The following is a 19,125-nucleotide window of genomic DNA, read 5'->3' as shown; positions in this document are numbered from 1 at the left end:
AAGCAGAAATCATATCCATTGTATCAAAGTCAAAGAATAAGACATCCATTGACAGTGATGGGATAGATATGATTATAGTGAAGAAGACAATTGATTGTATAATCAAACCTCTCTGTTATATTTGTAATCTTTCTTTTCATACAGGTATTTTTCCAGACAGGATGAAGGTAGCAAAAGTGATCCCACTTTACAAAGTAGGAGATAAGCACAGCTTCACTAACTATAGACCAGTGTCATTGCTCTCACAGTTCTCGAAAGTGCTTGAAAAACAGTTTTCGCATAAGTTAGATGGTTTTGTGGAAAAGAACAAACTGCTGGCAAGTATGGCTTTAGGCAAAACAGATCAACAGCGACTGCCTTAATTAATATTATTGAAGAAATAACAACCGCAACAGATAAAAGGAAATTAACAATAGGGGTGTTTATTGATTTAAAAAAGGCATTTGATACCTTAGATCATAATTTTAATTTCTAAATTACGTTCATATGGTGTGAGAGGAATGGTTCTTGAATGGTTGAGTAGTTATCTCCACAATAGGCAACAATATGTGCAGTTGGCAGATGTCAAATCTGAGCTCATGAAAATTGAATGTGGGGTACCGCAAGGTTCGGTTTTGGGGCCCAAACTCTTTATTTTATATATTAATGATATTTGTGATGTTTCAAAACTATTACAGTTTGTCTTGTTCGCTGATGATACCAATTTCTTTTGCTCTGGAAATAATTTAAAGGAACTAGCTGAATATATTGTGTTGTGAAATGACGAAGCTAAAGAAATGGTTTGATGTAAATAAGCTATCACTCAATCTGAAAAAAAACGAAATTTATGATTTTTGGCAATCGAAAACTAGATGAAAATATAGTACTGACCATAGATGTAGTTGATATAGAGAGAGTTAATGAATTTCGTTTTCTTGGTGTGATTATGGATGATAAATTAACATGGAAATCTCACATAGCACACGTTAAAAAAAAGATGTCCAAGAGTATTTTTGTTATGAATAAAGTAAAGGATGTGTTAGAGTATGAGGCAATGAGAACACTCTACTGTTCACTCATCTCACCTTATCTCAGTTATTGTGTTGAAGTATGGGGGAATACTTATGGGACCAATTTAAAACCATTATATATACTACAGAAGAGGGCTGTAAGAATCACACATAAAGTGAATTATCGAGAACACACAAACACATTATTTATTAAATCTAGAATAATTCAACTTGAAGACATGGTTAAGTTTCAAACAATGTTAATTATGTTCAGGGCAAGAAACAATACACTGCCAGAAAAACTACAAAATCTTTTTCATTTAGAAAGTGAGTTTAGTAGTAGAAAATACAATTTTAAACATCAGTTTGCAAGTACCACACTTAAACAGATGTGTCCTTCAGTTATTGGTGTAAAGTTGTGGAATTCTCTCCATAGCGAGCTTAAGGGATGTAATAGTGTTTATCAATTCAAAAAGAATTATAAAAAAATATTATTTAGTCAGTATGAAAATCAAATGTGATCTGAATAGTGAGATATTTTCTTTTCATTTTTTTTTATTCTTTATTATTATTTAATTTTTTCTTGTTTAACTGTGGATTGTGTGCTTCTTGTATAATGGTATAAATTATTATTTTGTGTAAATTAGGTTGTACGCCAACCATTAAGTAAATCATTTTTTATTTTTTATTTTTTTTATTCGCGCTTTTAATTCATATTTAATCAATCTAGTCTCACGTTAGTGCAGCAACCTCTCTCCGAGCTCCATTGGGAAAATACCGCCCCCTATCGTCTCTCCCTGTGTAACTGCACCCCATTGGATTAGACTAACTAACTACTAACCTACATTGTAGCACTCAACACTTTGATGAACATTGTTACTCAGCTGATAGAGTTGTGCCCTTCCTGATGACTTGTCGTACAGAACTTGTAAGTCGCTTTGGATAAAAGCGTCAGCTAAATGTAAATGTAAATACTTGTTTAGTTTAGGAATAAGGGGCAGGTAACTATAAGATTTATTCTTCTTCCTGCTCCTTTTGTCCATGGTATGACAGATATTTATGATTGTGTAATGAAGAAACTCTGATTGTATTGATTCCATGTGGCAAATAAAAACTCTGAACTGAACCATCACGTATTTTTGTCCGAAACCCTCGTGCAACTGTGAGTACCTTTGAAATGATATACTTGTATAACGAACGGTTCGGCCAGAACCAGTCCTTCATGGTCAACATACGTTGGTTTCCTATTGAGGAGCAAGTGACTGTGGATTCACTCGGTGCATCACAGTCACGAAAGGGGCTAGAATGTCATGTCTGTAATGTCTGTGGTAGGGCTGTCCCCGACTAAGGATTTGGATGGTCGACTATGATTGGCCAAAATTTGCCGTTAGTCGACTAGCATGTCCTACCATGCTCTGTAAATAACTTATGTACATATATCGATATGCCCTACTCTGTTTACTTGTTTTATTGCACAATGTCGTTCTATTGGATTCTATTATATGTTATTACTATTGTATTATGCACATCGTTGCGGGCAAGACCACCCGCATTTCATTGTATACTTGTATGCCGTGACAAATAAAACTCTTGACTTGACTATTGGTCGACAAAAAAATAAATAAAAGTATAATATTTTTAATATAAATAAAAATTATTTAAATTTTGTATCATTCCATTTGGGCTGTGGGGGGTGCTTAATGTCTGTAGGAGTCGACTGAAGGCTTCTTGTCCTCTGCAAAAGCATGCAATTGGTCCACTGATGGATACATCTTGATATTTGTCTAGTCTAGTGTGTTCATTAGACAGACAGGTGAAATCCTCTTTCAGTGCCTCTGTGCCTGTTTTCGTAGGCAGTTAGCCTCTGGTATGCGTGCCATTAGCGTTAGCCACGCTTCTAGGCCTCTTTTCTTTTGGAAAGAATGATACAAAATATATATATATATATTTTTTTTATATATATATTCGACTAAGAGGTTGGCCAGTCGACTACGGCTCCTTTCGACCGATTAGTCGACTAATCGACTAATAGGGGTCAGCCCTAGTCTGTGGGAACCCTGTGTATGTTAATCGTGTCTCCAGCTCTCACTACAGAACCCTGTGTATGTTAATCGTGTCTCCAGCTCTCACTACAGAACCCTGTGTATGTTAATCGTGTCTCCAGCTCTCACTACAGAACCCTGTGTATGTTAATCGTGTCTCCAGCTCTCACTACAGAACCCTGTGTATGTTAATCGTGTCGCCAGCTCTCACTACAGAACCCTGTGTATGTTAATCGTGTCGCCAGCTCTCACTACAGAACCCTGTGTATGTTAATCGTGTCTCCAGCTCTCACTACAGAACCCTGTGTATGTTAATCGTGTCTCCAGCTCTCACTACAGAACCCTGTGTATGTTAATCGTGTCTCCAGCTCTCACTACAGAACCCTGTGTATGTTAATCGTGTCGCCAGGCGCAGTTGGAGCTCTCGCTGCAGGAAGCTCAGTACAGACTACAGCAGCTGGAACTGACCAATAGCAGCCTACAGCGCAAGCTGCAGCGAATCACAGAGGAGAAGGAGGAGCGGGAGAAGGAAGCCGTGTCCTGCTTCAACGCTCTGGAGGTAAACCCAGTCGGACTGGAGGAAGTCACATTCTGGACCCATAGACGCCCATGTTTACAAGTATCCAATGGAGTATAAAACATATGTATATACATTCTAAAATATACATCCAAAAATATACAGTAAAATGTACAGTAATAGTACTAGTCATTTGTACACGTACCTGTCTGTGTGTCTCTGTACACGTACCTGTCTGTGTGTCTCTGTACACGTACCTGTCTGTGTGTCTCTGTACACGTACCTGTCTGTGTGTCTCTGTACACGTACCTGTCTGTGTGTCTCTGTACACGTACCTGTCTGTGTGTCTCTGTACACGTACCTGTCTGTGTGTCTCTGTACACGTACCTGTCTGTGTGTCTCTGTACACGTACCTGTCTGTGTGTCTCTGTACACGTACCTGTCTGTGTGTCTCTGTACACGTACCTGTCTGTGTGTCTCTGTACACGTACCTGTCTGTGTGTCTCTGTACACGTACCTGTCTGTGTGTCTCTGTACACGTACCTGTCTGTGTGTCTCTGTACACGTACCTGTCTGTGTGTCTCTGTACACGTACCTGTCTGTGTGTCTCTGTACACGTACCTGTCTGTGTGTCTCTGTACCTGTCTGTGTCTCTGTACACGTACCTGTCTGTGTGTCTCTGTACACGTACCTGTCTGTGTGTCTCTGTACACGTACCTGTCTGTGTGTCTCTGTACACGTACCTGTCTGTGTGTCTCTGTACACGTACCTGTCTGTGTGTCTCTGTACACGTACCTGTCTGTGTGTCTCTGTACACGTACCTGTCTGTGTGTCTCTGTACACGTACCTGTCTGTGTGTCTCTGTACACGTACCTGTCTGTGTGTCTCTGTACACGTACCTGTCTGTGTGTCTCTGTACACGTACCTGTCTGTGTGTCTCTGTACACGTACCTGTCTGTGTGTCTCTGTACACGTACCTGTCTGTGTGTCTCTGTACCTGTCTGTGTCTCTGTACACGTACCTGTCTGTGTGTCTCTGTACACGTACCTGTCTGTGTGTCTCTACCTGTCTGTGTGTCTCTACCTGTCTGTGTGTCTCTGTACCTGTCTGTGTGTCTCTGTACACGTACCTGTCTGTGTGTCTCTGTACACGTACCTGTCTGTGTGTCTCTGTACACGTACCTGTCTGTGTGTCTCTGTACAGGTACCTGTCTGTGTGTCTCTGTACACGTACCTGTCTGTGTGTCTCTGTACACGTACCTGTCTGTGTGTCTCTGTACAGGTACCTGTCTGTGTGTCTCTGTACACGTACCTGTCTGTGTGTCTCTGTACACGTACCTGTCTGTGTGTCTCTGTACAGGTACCTGTCTGTGTGTCTCTGTACAGGTACCTGTCTGTGTGTCTCTGTACACATACCTGTCTGTGTGTCTCTGTACACGTACCTGTCTGTGTGTCTCTGTACAGGTACCTGTCTGTGTGTCTCTGTACCTGTCTGTGTGTCTCTGTACAGGTACCTGTCTGTGTGTCTCTGTACCTGTCTGTGTGTCTCTGTACACGTACCTGTCTGTGTGTCTCTGTACACGTACCTGTCTGTGTGTCTCTGTACACGTACCTGTCTGTGTGTCTCTGTACACGTACCTGTCTGTGTGTCTGAAATGATCTGCTTTCCCCTGCAACAGAAATCCCGTGAGGAAAACCAGGACCTTCAGATCCAGTTGGACCAGGTTCTGCGTCAGGCCCAGGACCCCAACAGCAAGGGCAACTCTCTGTTCGCCGAGGTAGGAGCTGCACCACCGAGCCGCTTTCACACCTGCACTGTTTGATCTGTGGTTTATTTGTTATTGTTGTACTGTACTTTATTTGTTATTGTTGTACTGTCGTTTATTTGTTATTGTTTGTACTGTAGTTTATTTGTTATTTTTCTACTGTACTTTATTTGTTATTGTTGTACTCTACTTTATTTGTTATTGTTTGTACTGTAGTTTATTTGTTATTGTTTGTACTGTAATTTATTTGTTATTGTTGTACTGTACTTTATTTGTTATTCTTTGTACTGTAGTTTATTTGTTATTGTTGTACTGTAGTTTATTTGTTATTGTTTGTACTGTACTTTATTTGTTATTGTTGTACTGTAGTTTATTTGTTATTGTTGTACTGTAGTGTATTTGTTATTGTTGTACTGTACTTTATTTGTTATTGTTTGTACTGTACTTTATTTGTTATTGTTGTACTGTACTTTATTTGTTATTGTTGTACTTTATTTGTTATTGTTGTACTGTAGTTTATTTGTTATTGTTTGTACTGCAGTTTATTTGTTATTGTTGTACTGTAGTTTATTTGTTATTGTTGTACTGTACTTTATTTGTTATTGTTTGTACGGTACTTTATTTGTTATTGTTTGTACTGTAGTTTATTTGTTATTGTTGTACTGTAGTTTATTTGTTGTTGTACTGTAGTTTATTTGTTGTTGTACTGTAGTTTATTTGTTATGGTTATACTTTATTTGTTATTGTTGGACTGTACTTTATTTGTTATTGTTTGTACTGTAGTTTATTTGTTGTTTGTACTGTAGTTTATTTGTTATTGTTTGTAATGTACTTTATTTGTTATTGTTTGTACTGTACTTTATTTATTATTGTTGTACTGTAGTTTATTTGTTATTGTTTGTACTGTAGTTTATTTGTTATTGTTGTACTGTAGTTTATTTGTTATTGTTGTACTGTAGTTTATTTGTTATTGTTGTACTGTCGTTTATTTGTTATTGTTTGTACTGTAGTTTATTTGTTATTGTTTGTACTGTACTTTATTTGTTATTGTTTGTAATGTACTTTATTTGTTATTGTTTGTACTGTAGTTTATTTGTTATTGTTGTACTGTAGTTTATTTGTTATTGTTGTACTGTACTTTATTTGTTATTGTTTGTACTGTACTTTATTTGTTATTGTTTGTACTGTAGTTTATTTGTTATTGTTTGTAATGTACTTTATTTGTTATTGTTTGTACTGTAGTTTATGTTATTGTTGTACTGTAGTTTATGTGTTATTGTTTGTAATGTACTTTATTTGTTATTGTTTGTACTGTAGTTTATTTGTTATTGTTTGTAATGTACTTTATTTGTTATTGTTTGTACTGTAGTTTATTTGTTATTGTTGTACTGTAGTTTATTTGTTATTGTTGTACTGTACTTTATTTGTTATTGTTTGTACTGTACTTTATTTGTTGTTTGTACTGTAGTTTATTTGTTGTTTGTACTGTAGTTTATTTGTTATTGTTTGTACTGTACTTTATTTGTTATTGTTGTAGTTATTTGTTATTGTTGTACTATAGTTTATTTGTTATTGTTGTACTGTACTTTATTTGTTATTGTTGTACTTTATTTGTTATTGTTGTACTGTACTTTATTTGTTATTGTCTGTACTGTACTTTATTTGTTATTGTTGTACTGTACTTTATTTGTTATTGTTGTACTGTAGTTTATTTGTTATTGTTTGTACTGTACTTTATTTGTTATTGTTGTACTGTACTTTATTTGTTATTGTTGTACTATACTTTATTTGTTATTGTTGCGCTGTAGTTTATTTGTTATTGTTGCGCTGTAGTTTATTTGTTATTGTTGCGCTGTAGTTTATTTGTTATTGTTGTACTGTACTTTATTTGTTATTGTTGTACTGTACTGTATTTGTTATTGTTGGACTGTACTGTATTTGTTATTGTTGTACTGTACTTTATTTGTTATTGTTTGTACTGTACTTTATTTGTTATTGTTGTACTGTACTGTATTTGTTATTGTTGTACTATAGTTTATTTGTTATTGTTGTACTGTAGTTTATTTGTTATTGTCTGTACTGTAGTTTATTTGTTATTGTTGTACTGTACTGTATTTGTTATTGTTGTACTGCACTTTATTTGTTATTGTTTGTACTGTACTTTATTTGTTATTGTTGTACTTTATTTGTTATTGTTGTACTGTACTGTATTTGTTATTGTTGGACTGTACTGTATTTGTTATTGTTGTACTGTACTTTATTTGTTATTGTTTGTACTGTACTTTATTTGTTATTGTTGTACTGTACTGTATTTGTTATTGTTGTACTATAGTTTATTTGTTATTGTTGTACTGTAGTTTATTTGTTATTGTCTGTACTGTAGTTTATTTGTTATTGTTGTACTGTACTGTATTTGTTATTGTTGTACTGCACTTTATTTGTTATTGTTTGTACTGTACTTTATTTGTTATTGTTGTACTGTAGTTTATTTGTTATTGTTTGTACTGTAGTTTATTTGTTATTGTTGTACTGTACTTTATTTGTTATTGTTGTACTGTACTTTATTTGTTATTATTTGTACTGTAGTTTATTTGTTATTGTTGTACTGTAGTTTATTTGTTATTGTTGTACTGTAGTTTATTTGTTATTAGTTGTACTGTACTTTATTTGTTATTGTTTGTACTGTAGTTTATTTGTTATTGTTGTACTGTACTTTATTTGTTATTGTTGTACTGTAGTTTATTTGTTATTGTTGTACTGTAGTTTATTTGTTATTGTTGTACTGTAGTTTATTTGTTATTGTTTTACTGTACTTTATTTGTTATTATTTGTACTGTACTTTATTTGTTATTGTTTTTACTGTAGTTTATTTGTTATTGTTGTACTGTACTTTATTTGTTATTGTTGTACTGTAATTTATTTGTTATTGTTTGTAATGTAGTTTATTTGTTCTTGTTTGTAATGTAGTTTATTTGTTATTGTTGCAGGGATGTGATTTTTCCATTTTTAACCGGTGTTTCGGACCTAAAATAAAAAAATGTATGAAAGAAATATTCATAAAAAAAAAGAATTGTAAAAAGATTTTTTTTTTAATATTTTTCTGATTATTTCTTCACCTGGTCTAAGTGAAACGCAAAAGCAACATTTATCAGACCTGCTATTCTTGCATAACAGATTTTCATTGGCTATCGATAATGTTAGCAGTTTTGTTGAGTGGCGCGAGATGCTGTAAAGACGTCAACACACTAGGAAACACACTAACACTGGATTGCTTTTGTAAAACTGACCAACCAGCGAAGGTTACTTGCAAGCAGTGCCGCAGTCTGCCACTCAACACTACTCAAGGGACGTTGTGGACAGCGACTCCTACAGGTCGGTTGGTGCGCCTGTACAGCATAATCAGGAAGCATCGGGGGCAGCGTGAGCCTCCCACGCGTTACTCCTCGCCACTGAGAGATTGCGCTGTACAGGTGAAAAGATGCGACGGCTGCCTCCTCGTGTACCGGAGGGGACACGTGATGCAAGGCTTGGTCCACATTGCAGCCGACCAGTGGGAGGCATAGTCTAGCAACGTTCGAGACAGGGGAGGGGAGAATTGAAGGGAGAATTGGTGAGGCGAAATTGGAATGGGAGAAAAAAAAGGAGAAAAAGTGGATTAAAAAAACACTACTCAAGGGAGAGCAAGCATTGTCCAGTTAATGTGAAGCTCTGTAGAAACATCAAACTCTCAAGCATGAGGCACAGAAGCCAACCTAGACATAACCAAGAAGCTGAGATGGAGAAATGTCACCACCTTCATTCTCAAAATGGACCTGAGAGCAAAAGAAAAGCAAAAGAGTCCATTAGTCCAACTGCAGCCCTTCGCAGTAGGCAAGACTTCCAGAGGAGGCGGTTACAGGTGTTGCACAATCTGGTTGCAAAGAAGAAAAGATAAGGTCCTAACGTTAGTGTTTGAGCCAGGAGCAATTTTTTTTGGGGACACTGATATATTTGATTCATTTTCTTTGTCCCTTTCCTCTCCCACCTTCCTCTTCCCTGTGAACAGTTCAATATATACAAATAAAATGTGTTCATTCATTCAAATGGAGTGTTTATAAAAAAAAATGTGTTTAGAAAATGTTCTTTTTTTTTCATAAAGTGCAATCACATCCCTGTTGTTGTACTGTACTTTATCTGTTCTTGTTTGATCTGTACTTTATCTGTTCTTGTTTGATCTGTACTTTATTTGTTCTTGTTTGATCTGTACTTTATCTGTTCTTGTTTGATCTGTACTTTATCTGTTCTTGTTTGATCTGTACTTTATCTGTTCTTGTTTGATCTGTACTTTATCTGTTCTTGTTTGATCTGTACTTTATCTGTTCTTGTTTGATCTGTACTTTATCTGTTCTTGTTTGATCTGTACTTTATTTGTTCTTGTTTGATCTGTACTTTATCTGTTCTTGTTTGATCTGTACTTTATCTGTTCTTGTTTGATCTGTACTTTATTTGTTCTTATTTGATCTGTACTTTATCTGTTCTTGTTTGATCTGTACTTTATTTGTTCTTGTTGTCCTGTACTTTATCTGTTCTTGTTTGATCTGTACTTTATCTGTTCTTGTTTGATCTGTACTTTATCTGTTCTTGTTTGATCTGTACTGTATCTGTTCTTGTTTGATCTGTACTTTATCTGTTCTTGTTTGATCTGTACTTTATCTGTTCTTGTTTGATCTGTACTTTATCTGTTCTTGTTTGATCTGTACTTTATCTGTTCTTGTTTGATCTGTACTTTATCTGTTCTTGTTTGATCTGTACTTTATCTGTTCTTGTTTGATCTGTACTTTATCTGTTCTTGTTTGATCTGCACTTTATCTGTTCTTGTTTGATCTGTACTTTATCTGTTCTTGTTTGATCTGTACTTTATCTGTTCTTGTTTGATCTGCACTTTATCTGTTCTTGTTTGATCTGTACTTTATCTGTTCTTGTTTGATCTGTACTTTATTAGTTCTTGTTTGATCTGTACTTTATCTGTTCTTGTTTGATCTGTACTTTATCTGTTCTTGTTTGATCTGTACTTTATCTGTTCTTGTTTGATCTGTACTTTATTTGTTCTTGTTTGATCTGTACTTTATCTGTTCTTGTTTGATCTGTACTTTATCTGTTCTTGTTTGATCTGTACTGTATCAGTTCTTGTTTGATCTGTACTTTATCTGTTCTTGTTTGATCTGTACTTTATCTGTTCTTGTTTGATCTGTACTTTATCTGTTCTTGTTTGATCTGTACTTTATTAGTTCTTGTTTGATCTGTACTTTATTAGTTCTTGTTTGATCTGTACTTTATCTGTTCTTATTTGATCTGTACTTTATCTGTTCTTGTTTGATCTGTACTTTATCTGTTCTTGTTTGATCTGTACTTTATCTGTTCTTGTTTGATCTGTACTTTATCTGTTCTTGTTTGATCTGTACTGTATCTGTTCTTGTTTGATCTGTACTTTATCTGTTCTTGTTTGATCTGTACTTTATCTGTTCTTGTTTGATCTGTACTTTATCTGTTCTTGTTTGATCTGTACTTTATTAGTTCTTGTTTGATCTGTACTTTATTTGTTCTTGTTTGATCTGTACTTTATCTGTTCTTGTTTGATCTGTACTTTATCTGTTCTTGTTTGATCTGTACTTTATTTGTTCTTGTTTGATCTGTACTTTATCTGTTCTTGTTTGATCTGTACTTTATCTGTTCTTGTTTGATCTGTACTGTATCTGTTCTTGTTTGATCTGTACTGTATCTGTTCTTGTTTGATCTGTACTTTATCTGTTCTTGTTTGATCTGTACTTTATTTGTTCTTGTTTGATCTGTACTGTATCTGTTCTTGTTTGATCTGTACTTTATTAGTTCTTGTTTGATCTGTACTTTATTTGTTCTTGTTTGATCTGTACTTTATTTGTTCTTGTTTGATCTGTACTTTATTAGTTCTTGTTTGATCTGTACTTTATTTGTTCTTGTTTGATCTGTACTTTATTTGTTCTTGTTTGATCTGTACTTTATCTGTTCTTTTTTGATCTGTACTTTATCTGTTCTTGTTTGATCTGTACTTTATTTGTTCTTGTTTGATCTGTACTTTATCTGTTCTTGTTTGATCTGTACTTTATCTGTTCTTGTTTGATCTGTACTTTATCTGTTCTTGTTTGATCTGTACTTTATCTGTTCTTGTTTGATCTGTACTTTATTTGTTCTTGTTTGATCTGTACTTTATTAGTTCTTGTTTGATCTGTACTTTATTTGTTCTTGTTTGATCTGTACTTTATTTGTTCTTGTTTGATCTGTACTTTATCTGTTCTTGTTTGATCTGTACTTTATCTGTTCTTGTTTGATCTGTACTTTATCTGTTCTTGTTTGATCTGTACTTTATCTGTTCTTGTTGTCCTGTACTTTATCTGTTCTTGTTTGATCTGTACTTTATCTGTTCTTGTTTGATCTGTACTTTATTAGTTCTTGTTTGATCTGTACTTTATCTGTTCTTGTTTGATCTGTACTTTATTAGTTCTTGTTTGATCTGTACTGTATCTGTTCTTGTTTGATCTGTACTGTATCTGTTCTTGTTTGATCTGTACTTTATCTGTTCTTGTTGATCTGTACTTTATCTGTTCTTGTTTGATCTGTACTTTATTAGTTCTTGTTTGATCTGTACTGTATCTGTTCTTGTTTGATCTGTACTTTATTAGTTCTTGTTTGATCTGTACTTTATCTGTTCTTGTTTGATCTGTACTTTATCTGTTCTTGTTTGATCTGTACTTTATCTGTTCTTGTTTGATCTGTACTTTATTTGTTCTTGTTTGATCTGTACTTTATTAGTTCTTGTTTGATCTGTACTTTATCTGTTCTTGTTTGATCTGTACTTTATCTGTTCTTGTTTGTCCTGTACTTTATCTGTTCTTGTTTGATCTGTACTTTATCTGTTCTTGTTTGATCTGTACTTTATCTGTTCTTGTTTGTCCTGTACTTTATCTGTTCTTGTTTGATCTGTACTTTATCTGTTCTTGTTTGCTTTATCTGTTCTTGTTTGATCTGTACTTTATCTGTTCTTGTTTGATCTGTACTTTATCTGTTCTTGTTTGATCTGTACTTTATCTGTTCTTGTTTGATCTGTACTGTATCTGTTCTTGTTTGATCTGTACTTTATATGTTCTTGTTTGATCTGTACTTTATTAGTTCTTGTTTGATCTGTACTTTATCTGTTCTTGTTTGATCTGTACTTTATATGTTCTTGTTTGATCTGTACTTTATTAGTTCTTGTTTGATCTGTACTTTATCTGTTCTTGTTTGATCTGTACTTTATCTGTTCTTGTTTGATCTGTACTGTATCTGTTCTTGTTTGATCTGTACTTTATTAGTTCTTGTTTGATCTGTACTTTATCTGTTCTTGTTTGATCTGTACTTTATTTGTTCTTGTTTGATCTGTACTTTATTTGTTCTTGTTTGATCTGTACTTTATCTGTTCTTGTTTGATCTGTACTTTATCTGTTCTTGTTTGATCTGTACTTTATTAGTTCTTGTTTGATCTGTACTTTATTTGTTCTTGTTTGATCTGTACTGTATCTGTTCTTGTTTGATCTGTACTTTATTAGTTCTTGTTTGATCTGTACTTTATCTGTTCTTGTTTGATCTGTACTTTATTAGTTCTTGTTTGATCTGTACTTTATTTGTTCTTGTTTGATCTGTACTTTATCTGTTCTTGTTTGATCTGTACTTTATCTGTTCTTGTTTGATCTGTACTTTATCTGTTCTTGTTTGATCTGTACTTTATCTGTTCTTGTTTGATCTGTACTTTATCTGTTCTTGTTTGATCTGTACTTTATCTGTTCTTGTTTGATCTGCACTTTATCTGTTCTTGTTTGATCTGTACTTTATCTGTTCTTGTTTGATCTGTACTTTATTAGTTCTTGTTTGATCTGTACTTTATCTGTTCTTGTTTGATCTGTACTTTATTAGTTCTTGTTTGATCTGTACTTTATCTGTTCTTGTTTGATCTGTACTTTATCTGTTCTTGTTTGATCTGTACTTTATCTGTTCTTGTTTGATCTGCACTTTATCTGTTCTTGTTTGATCTGTACTTTATCTGTTCTTGTTTGATCTGTACTTTATTAGTTCTTGTTTGATCTGTACTTTATTAGTTCTTGTTTGATCTGTACTTTATCTGTTCTTGTTTGATCTGTACTTTATCTGTTCTTGTTTGATCTGTACTTTATCTGTTCTTGTTTGATCTGTACTTTATCTGTTCTTGTTTGATCTGCACTTTATCTGTTCTTGTTTGTCCTGTACTTTATCTGTTCTTGTTTGATCTGTACTTTATTTGTTCTTGTTTGATCTGTACTTTATTTGTTCTTGTTTGATCTGTACTGTATCTGTTCTTGTTTGATCTGTACTTTATCTGTTCTTGTTTGATCTGTACTTTATTTGTTCTTGTTTGATCTGTACTTTATTAGTTCTTGTTTGATCTGTACTTTATCTGTTCTTGTTTGATCTGTACTTTATCTGTTCTTGTTTGATCTGTACTTTATTTGTTCTTGTTTGATCTGTACTTTATTAGTTCTTGTTTGATCTGTACTTTATCTGTTCTTGTTTGATCTGTACTTTATCTGTTCTTGTTTGATCTGTACTTTATTTGTTCTTGTTTGATCTGTACTTTATTTGTTCTTGTTTGATCTGTACTTTATTAGTTCTTGTTTGATCTGTACTTTATCTGTTCTTGTTTGATCTGTACTTTATTTGTTCTTGTTTGATCTGTACTGTATCTGTTCTTGTTTGATCTGTACTTTATTAGTTCTTGTTTGATCTGTACTTTATTTGTTCTTGTTTGATCTGTACTTTATCTGTTCTTGTTTGATCTGTACTTTATCTGTTCTTGTTTGATCTGTACTTTATTAGTTCTTGTTTGATCTGTACTTTATCTGTTCTTGTTTGATCTGTACTTTATTAGTTCTTGTTTGATCTGTACTTTATCTGTTCTTGTTTGATCTGTACTTTATCTGTTCTTGTTTGATCTGTACTTTATCTGTTCTTGTTTGATCTGTACTTTATATGTTCTTGTTTGATCTGTACTTTATTAGTTCTTGTTTGATCTGTACTTTATCTGTTCTTGTTTGATCTGTACTTTATCTGTTCTTGTTTGATCTGTACTGTATCTGTTCTTGTTTGATCTGTACTTTATTAGTTCTTGTTTGATCTGTACTTTATCTGTTCTTGTTTGATCTGTACTTTATTTGTTCTTGTTTGATCTGTACTTTATATGTTCTTGTTTGATCTGTACTTTATTAGTTCTTGTTTGATCTGTACTTTATCTGTTCTTGTTTGATCTGTACTTTATTAGTTCTTGTTTGATCTGTACTTTATCTGTTCTTGTTTGATCTGTACTTTATCTGTTCTTGTTTGATCTGTACTTTATCTGTTCTTGTTTGATCTGTACTTTATATGTTCTTGTTTGATCTGTACTTTATTAGTTCTTGTTTGATCTGTACTTTATCTGTTCTTGTTTGATCTGTACTTTATTAGTTCTTGTTTGATCTGTACTTTATTAGTTCTTGTTTGATCTGTACTTTATCTGTTCTTGTTTGATCTGTACTTTATCTGTTCTTGTTTGATCTGTACTTTATCTGTTCTTGTTTGATCTGTACTTTATATGTTCTTGTTTGATCTGTACTTTATTAGTTCTTGTTTGATCTGTACTTTATCTGTTCTTGTTTGATCTGTACTTTATCTGTTCTTGTTTGATCTGTACTTTATTAGTTCTTGTTTGATCTGTACTTTATTTGTTCTTGTTTGATCTGTACTTTATCTGTTCTTGTTTGATCTGTACTTTATCTGTTCTTGTTTGATCTGTACTTTATCTGTTCTTGTTTGATCTGTACTTTATCTGTTCTTGTTTGATCTGTACTTTATCTGTTCTTGTTTGATCTGTACTTTATCTGTTCTTGTTTGATCTGCACTTTATCTGTTCTTGTTTGATCTGTACTTTATCTGTTCTTGTTTGATCTGTACTTTATTAGTTCTTGTTTGATCTGTACTTTATCTGTTCTTGTTTGATCTGTACTTTATTAGTTCTTGTTTGATCTGTACTTTATCTGTTCTTGTTTGATCTGTACTTTATCTGTTCTTGTTTGATCTGTACTTTATCTGTTCTTGTTTGATCTGCACTTTATCTGTTCTTGTTTGATCTGTACTTTATCTGTTCTTGTTTGATCTGTACTTTATCTGTTCTTGTTTGATCTGTACTTTATATGTTCTTGTTTGATCTGTACTTTATTAGTTCTTGTTTGATCTGTACTTTATCTGTTCTTGTTTGATCTGTACTTTATCTGTTCTTGTTTGATCTGTACTGTATCTGTTCTTGTTTGATCTGTACTTTATTAGTTCTTGTTTGATCTGTACTTTATCTGTTCTTGTTTGATCTGTACTTTATTTGTTCTTGTTTGATCTGTACTTTATTTGTTCTTGTTTGATCTGTACTTTATCTGTTCTTGTTTGATCTGTACTTTATCTGTTCTTGTTTGATCTGTACTTTATTAGTTCTTGTTTGATCTGTACTTTATTTGTTCTTGTTTGATCTGTACTGTATCTGTTCTTGTTTGATCTGTACTTTATTAGTTCTTGTTTGATCTGTACTTTATCTGTTCTTGTTTGATCTGTACTTTATTAGTTCTTGTTTGATCTGTACTTTATTTGTTCTTGTTTGATCTGTACTTTATCTGTTCTTGTTTGATCTGTACTTTATCTGTTCTTGTTTGATCTGTACTTTATCTGTTCTTGTTTGATCTGTACTTTATCTGTTCTTGTTTGATCTGTACTTTATCTGTTCTTGTTTGATCTGTACTTTATCTGTTCTTGTTTGATCTGCACTTTATCTGTTCTTGTTTGATCTGTACTTTATCTGTTCTTGTTTGATCTGTACTTTATTAGTTCTTGTTTGATCTGTACTTTATCTGTTCTTGTTTGATCTGTACTTTATTAGTTCTTGTTTGATCTGTACTTTATCTGTTCTTGTTTGATCTGTACTTTATCTGTTCTTGTTTGATCTGTACTTTATCTGTTCTTGTTTGATCTGCACTTTATCTGTTCTTGTTTGATCTGTACTTTATCTGTTCTTGTTTGATCTGTACTTTATTAGTTCTTGTTTGATCTGTACTTTATTAGTTCTTGTTTGATCTGTACTTTATCTGTTCTTGTTTGATCTGTACTTTATCTGTTCTTGTTTGATCTGTACTTTATCTGTTCTTGTTTGATCTGTACTTTATCTGTTCTTGTTTGATCTGCACTTTATCTGTTCTTGTTTGTCCTGTACTTTATCTGTTCTTGTTTGATCTGTACTTTATTTGTTCTTGTTTGATCTGTACTTTATTTGTTCTTGTTTGATCTGTACTGTATCTGTTCTTGTTTGATCTGTACTTTATCTGTTCTTGTTTGATCTGTACTTTATTTGTTCTTGTTTGATCTGTACTTTATTAGTTCTTGTTTGATCTGTACTTTATCTGTTCTTGTTTGATCTGTACTTTATCTGTTCTTGTTTGATCTGTACTTTATTTGTTCTTGTTTGATCTGTACTTTATTAGTTCTTGTTTGATCTGTACTTTATCTGTTCTTGTTTGATCTGTACTTTATCTGTTCTTGTTTGATCTGTACTTTATTTGTTCTTGTTTGATCTGTACTTTATTTGTTCTTGTTTGATCTGTACTTTATTAGTTCTTGTTTGATCTGTACTTTATCTGTTCTTGTTTGATCTGTACTTTATTTGTTCTTGTTTGATCTGTACTGTATCTGTTCTTGTTTGATCTGTACTTTATTAGTTCTTGTTTGATCTGTACTTTATTTGTTCTTGTTTGATCTGTACTTTATCTGTTCTTGTTTGATCTGTACTTTATCTGTTCTTGTTTGATCTGTACTTTATTAGTTCTTGTTTGATCTGTACTTTATCTGTTCTTGTTTGATCTGTACTTTATTAGTTCTTGTTTGATCTGTACTTTATTTGTTCTTGTTTGATCTGTACTTTATCTGTTCTTGTTTGATCTGTACTTTATCTGTTCTTGTTTGATCTGTACTTTATCTGTTCTTGTTTGATCTGCACTTTATCTGTTCTTGTTTGATCTGTACTTTATCTGTTCTTGTTTGATCTGTACTTTATCTGTTCTTGTTTGATCTGTACTTTATTAGTTCTTGTTTGATCTGTACTTTATCTGTTCTTGTTTGATCTGCACTTTATCTGTTCTTGTTTGATCTGTACTTTAACTGTTCTTGTTTGATCTGTACTTTATCTGTTCTTGTTTGATCTGTACTTTATCTGTTGTTTGATCTGTACTTTATCTGTTGTTTGATCTGTACTTTAACTGTTCTTGTTTGATCTGTACTTTATCTGTTCTTGTTTGATCTGTACTTTATCTGTTCTTGTTTGATCTGTACTTTATCTGTTCTTGTTTGATCTGTACTTTATCTGTTCTTGTTTGATCTGTACTTTATCTGTTCTTGTTTGATCTGTACTTTATCTGTTCTTGTTTGATCTGTACTGTATCTGTTCTTGTTTGATCTGTACTTTATCTGTTCTTGTTTGATCTGTACTTTATCTGTTCTTGTTGTCCTGTACTTTATCTGTTCTTGTTTGATCTGTACTTTATCTGTTCTTGTTTGATCTGTACTTTATCTGTTCTTGTTTGATCTGTACTTTATCTGTTCTTGTTGTCCTGTACTTTATCTGTTCTTGTTTGATCTGTACTTTATTAGTTCTTGTTTGATCTGTACTTTATCTGTTCTTGTTTGATCTGTACTTTATCTGTTGTTTGATCTGTACTTTATCTGTTCTTGTTTGATCTGCACTTTATCTGTTCTTGTTGTACTGTACTTTATCTGTTCTTGTTTGATCTGTACTTTATCTGTTCTTGTTTGATCTGTACTTTATCTGTTCTTGTTTGATCTGTACTTTATCTGTTCTTGTTTGATCTGTACTTTATCTGTTCTTGTTTGATCTGTACTTTATCTGTTCTTGTTTGATCTGTACTTTATCTGTTCTTGTTTGATCTGTACTTTATCTGTTCTTGTTTGATCTGTACTTTATCTGTTCTTGTTTGATCTGTACTTTATCTGTTCTTGTTGTCCTGTACTTTATCTGTTCTTGTTTGATCTGTACTTTATCTGTTCTTGTTTGATCTGTACTTTATCTGTTCTTGTTTGATCTGTACTTTATCTGTTCTTGTTGTCCTGTACTTTATCTGTTCTTGTTTGATCTGTACTTTATCTGTTCTTGTTTGATCTGTACTTTATCTGTTCTTGTTGTCCTGTACTTTATCTGTTCTTGTTTGATCTGTACTTTATCTGTTCTTGTTTGATCTGTACTTTATCTGTTCTTGTTTGATCTGTACTTTATCTGTTCTTGTTTGATCTGTACTGTATCTGTTCTTGTTTGATCTGTACTTTATCTGTTCTTGTTTGATCTGTACTTTATCTGTTCTTGTTTGATCTGCACTTTATCTGTTCTTGTTTGATCTGTACTTTATCTGTTCTTGTTTGATCTGTACTTTATCTGTTCTTGTTTGATCTGTACTTTATTTGTTCTTGTTGTCCTGTACTTTATCTGTTCTTGTTTGATCTGTACTTTATCTGTTCTTGTTTGATCTGTACTTTATCTGTTCTTGTTTGATCTGTACTTTATCTGTTCTTGTTTGATCTGTACTTTATTTGTTCTTGTTGTCCTGTACTTTATCTGTTCTTGTTTGATCTGTACTTTATCTGTTCTTGTTTGATCTGTACTTTATCTGTTCTTGTTTGATCTGTAGTGTATCTGTTCTTGTTGTCCTGTAC

General features: G+C 33.1%; 1 protein-coding gene across 1 annotated transcript in view; it reads left to right on the top strand.

The window, feature by feature from the left end:
• Positions 1–19,125, top strand: part of spdl1 (spindle apparatus coiled-coil protein 1) — a 95,178-nt gene that overhangs the window by 11,800 nt on the left and 64,253 nt on the right. The window contains 2 exon segments of the mRNA XM_084339501.1: positions 3,441–3,590; positions 5,227–5,325. Of these exon segments, the coding sequence (XP_084195627.1) occupies positions 3,441–3,590; positions 5,227–5,325 (249 nt within the window).

This window comes from Notolepis coatsorum (genome assembly GCF_963971535.1).
Source record: "Notolepis coatsorum genome assembly, contig: SCAFFOLD_115, whole genome shotgun sequence".
In the NCBI taxonomy this organism is placed as follows: domain Eukaryota; kingdom Metazoa; phylum Chordata; class Actinopteri; order Aulopiformes; family Paralepididae; genus Notolepis; species Notolepis coatsorum.
Note: the sequence above shows the minus strand (reverse complement) of the source record. Positions and strands in the feature narration are given on the sequence as shown.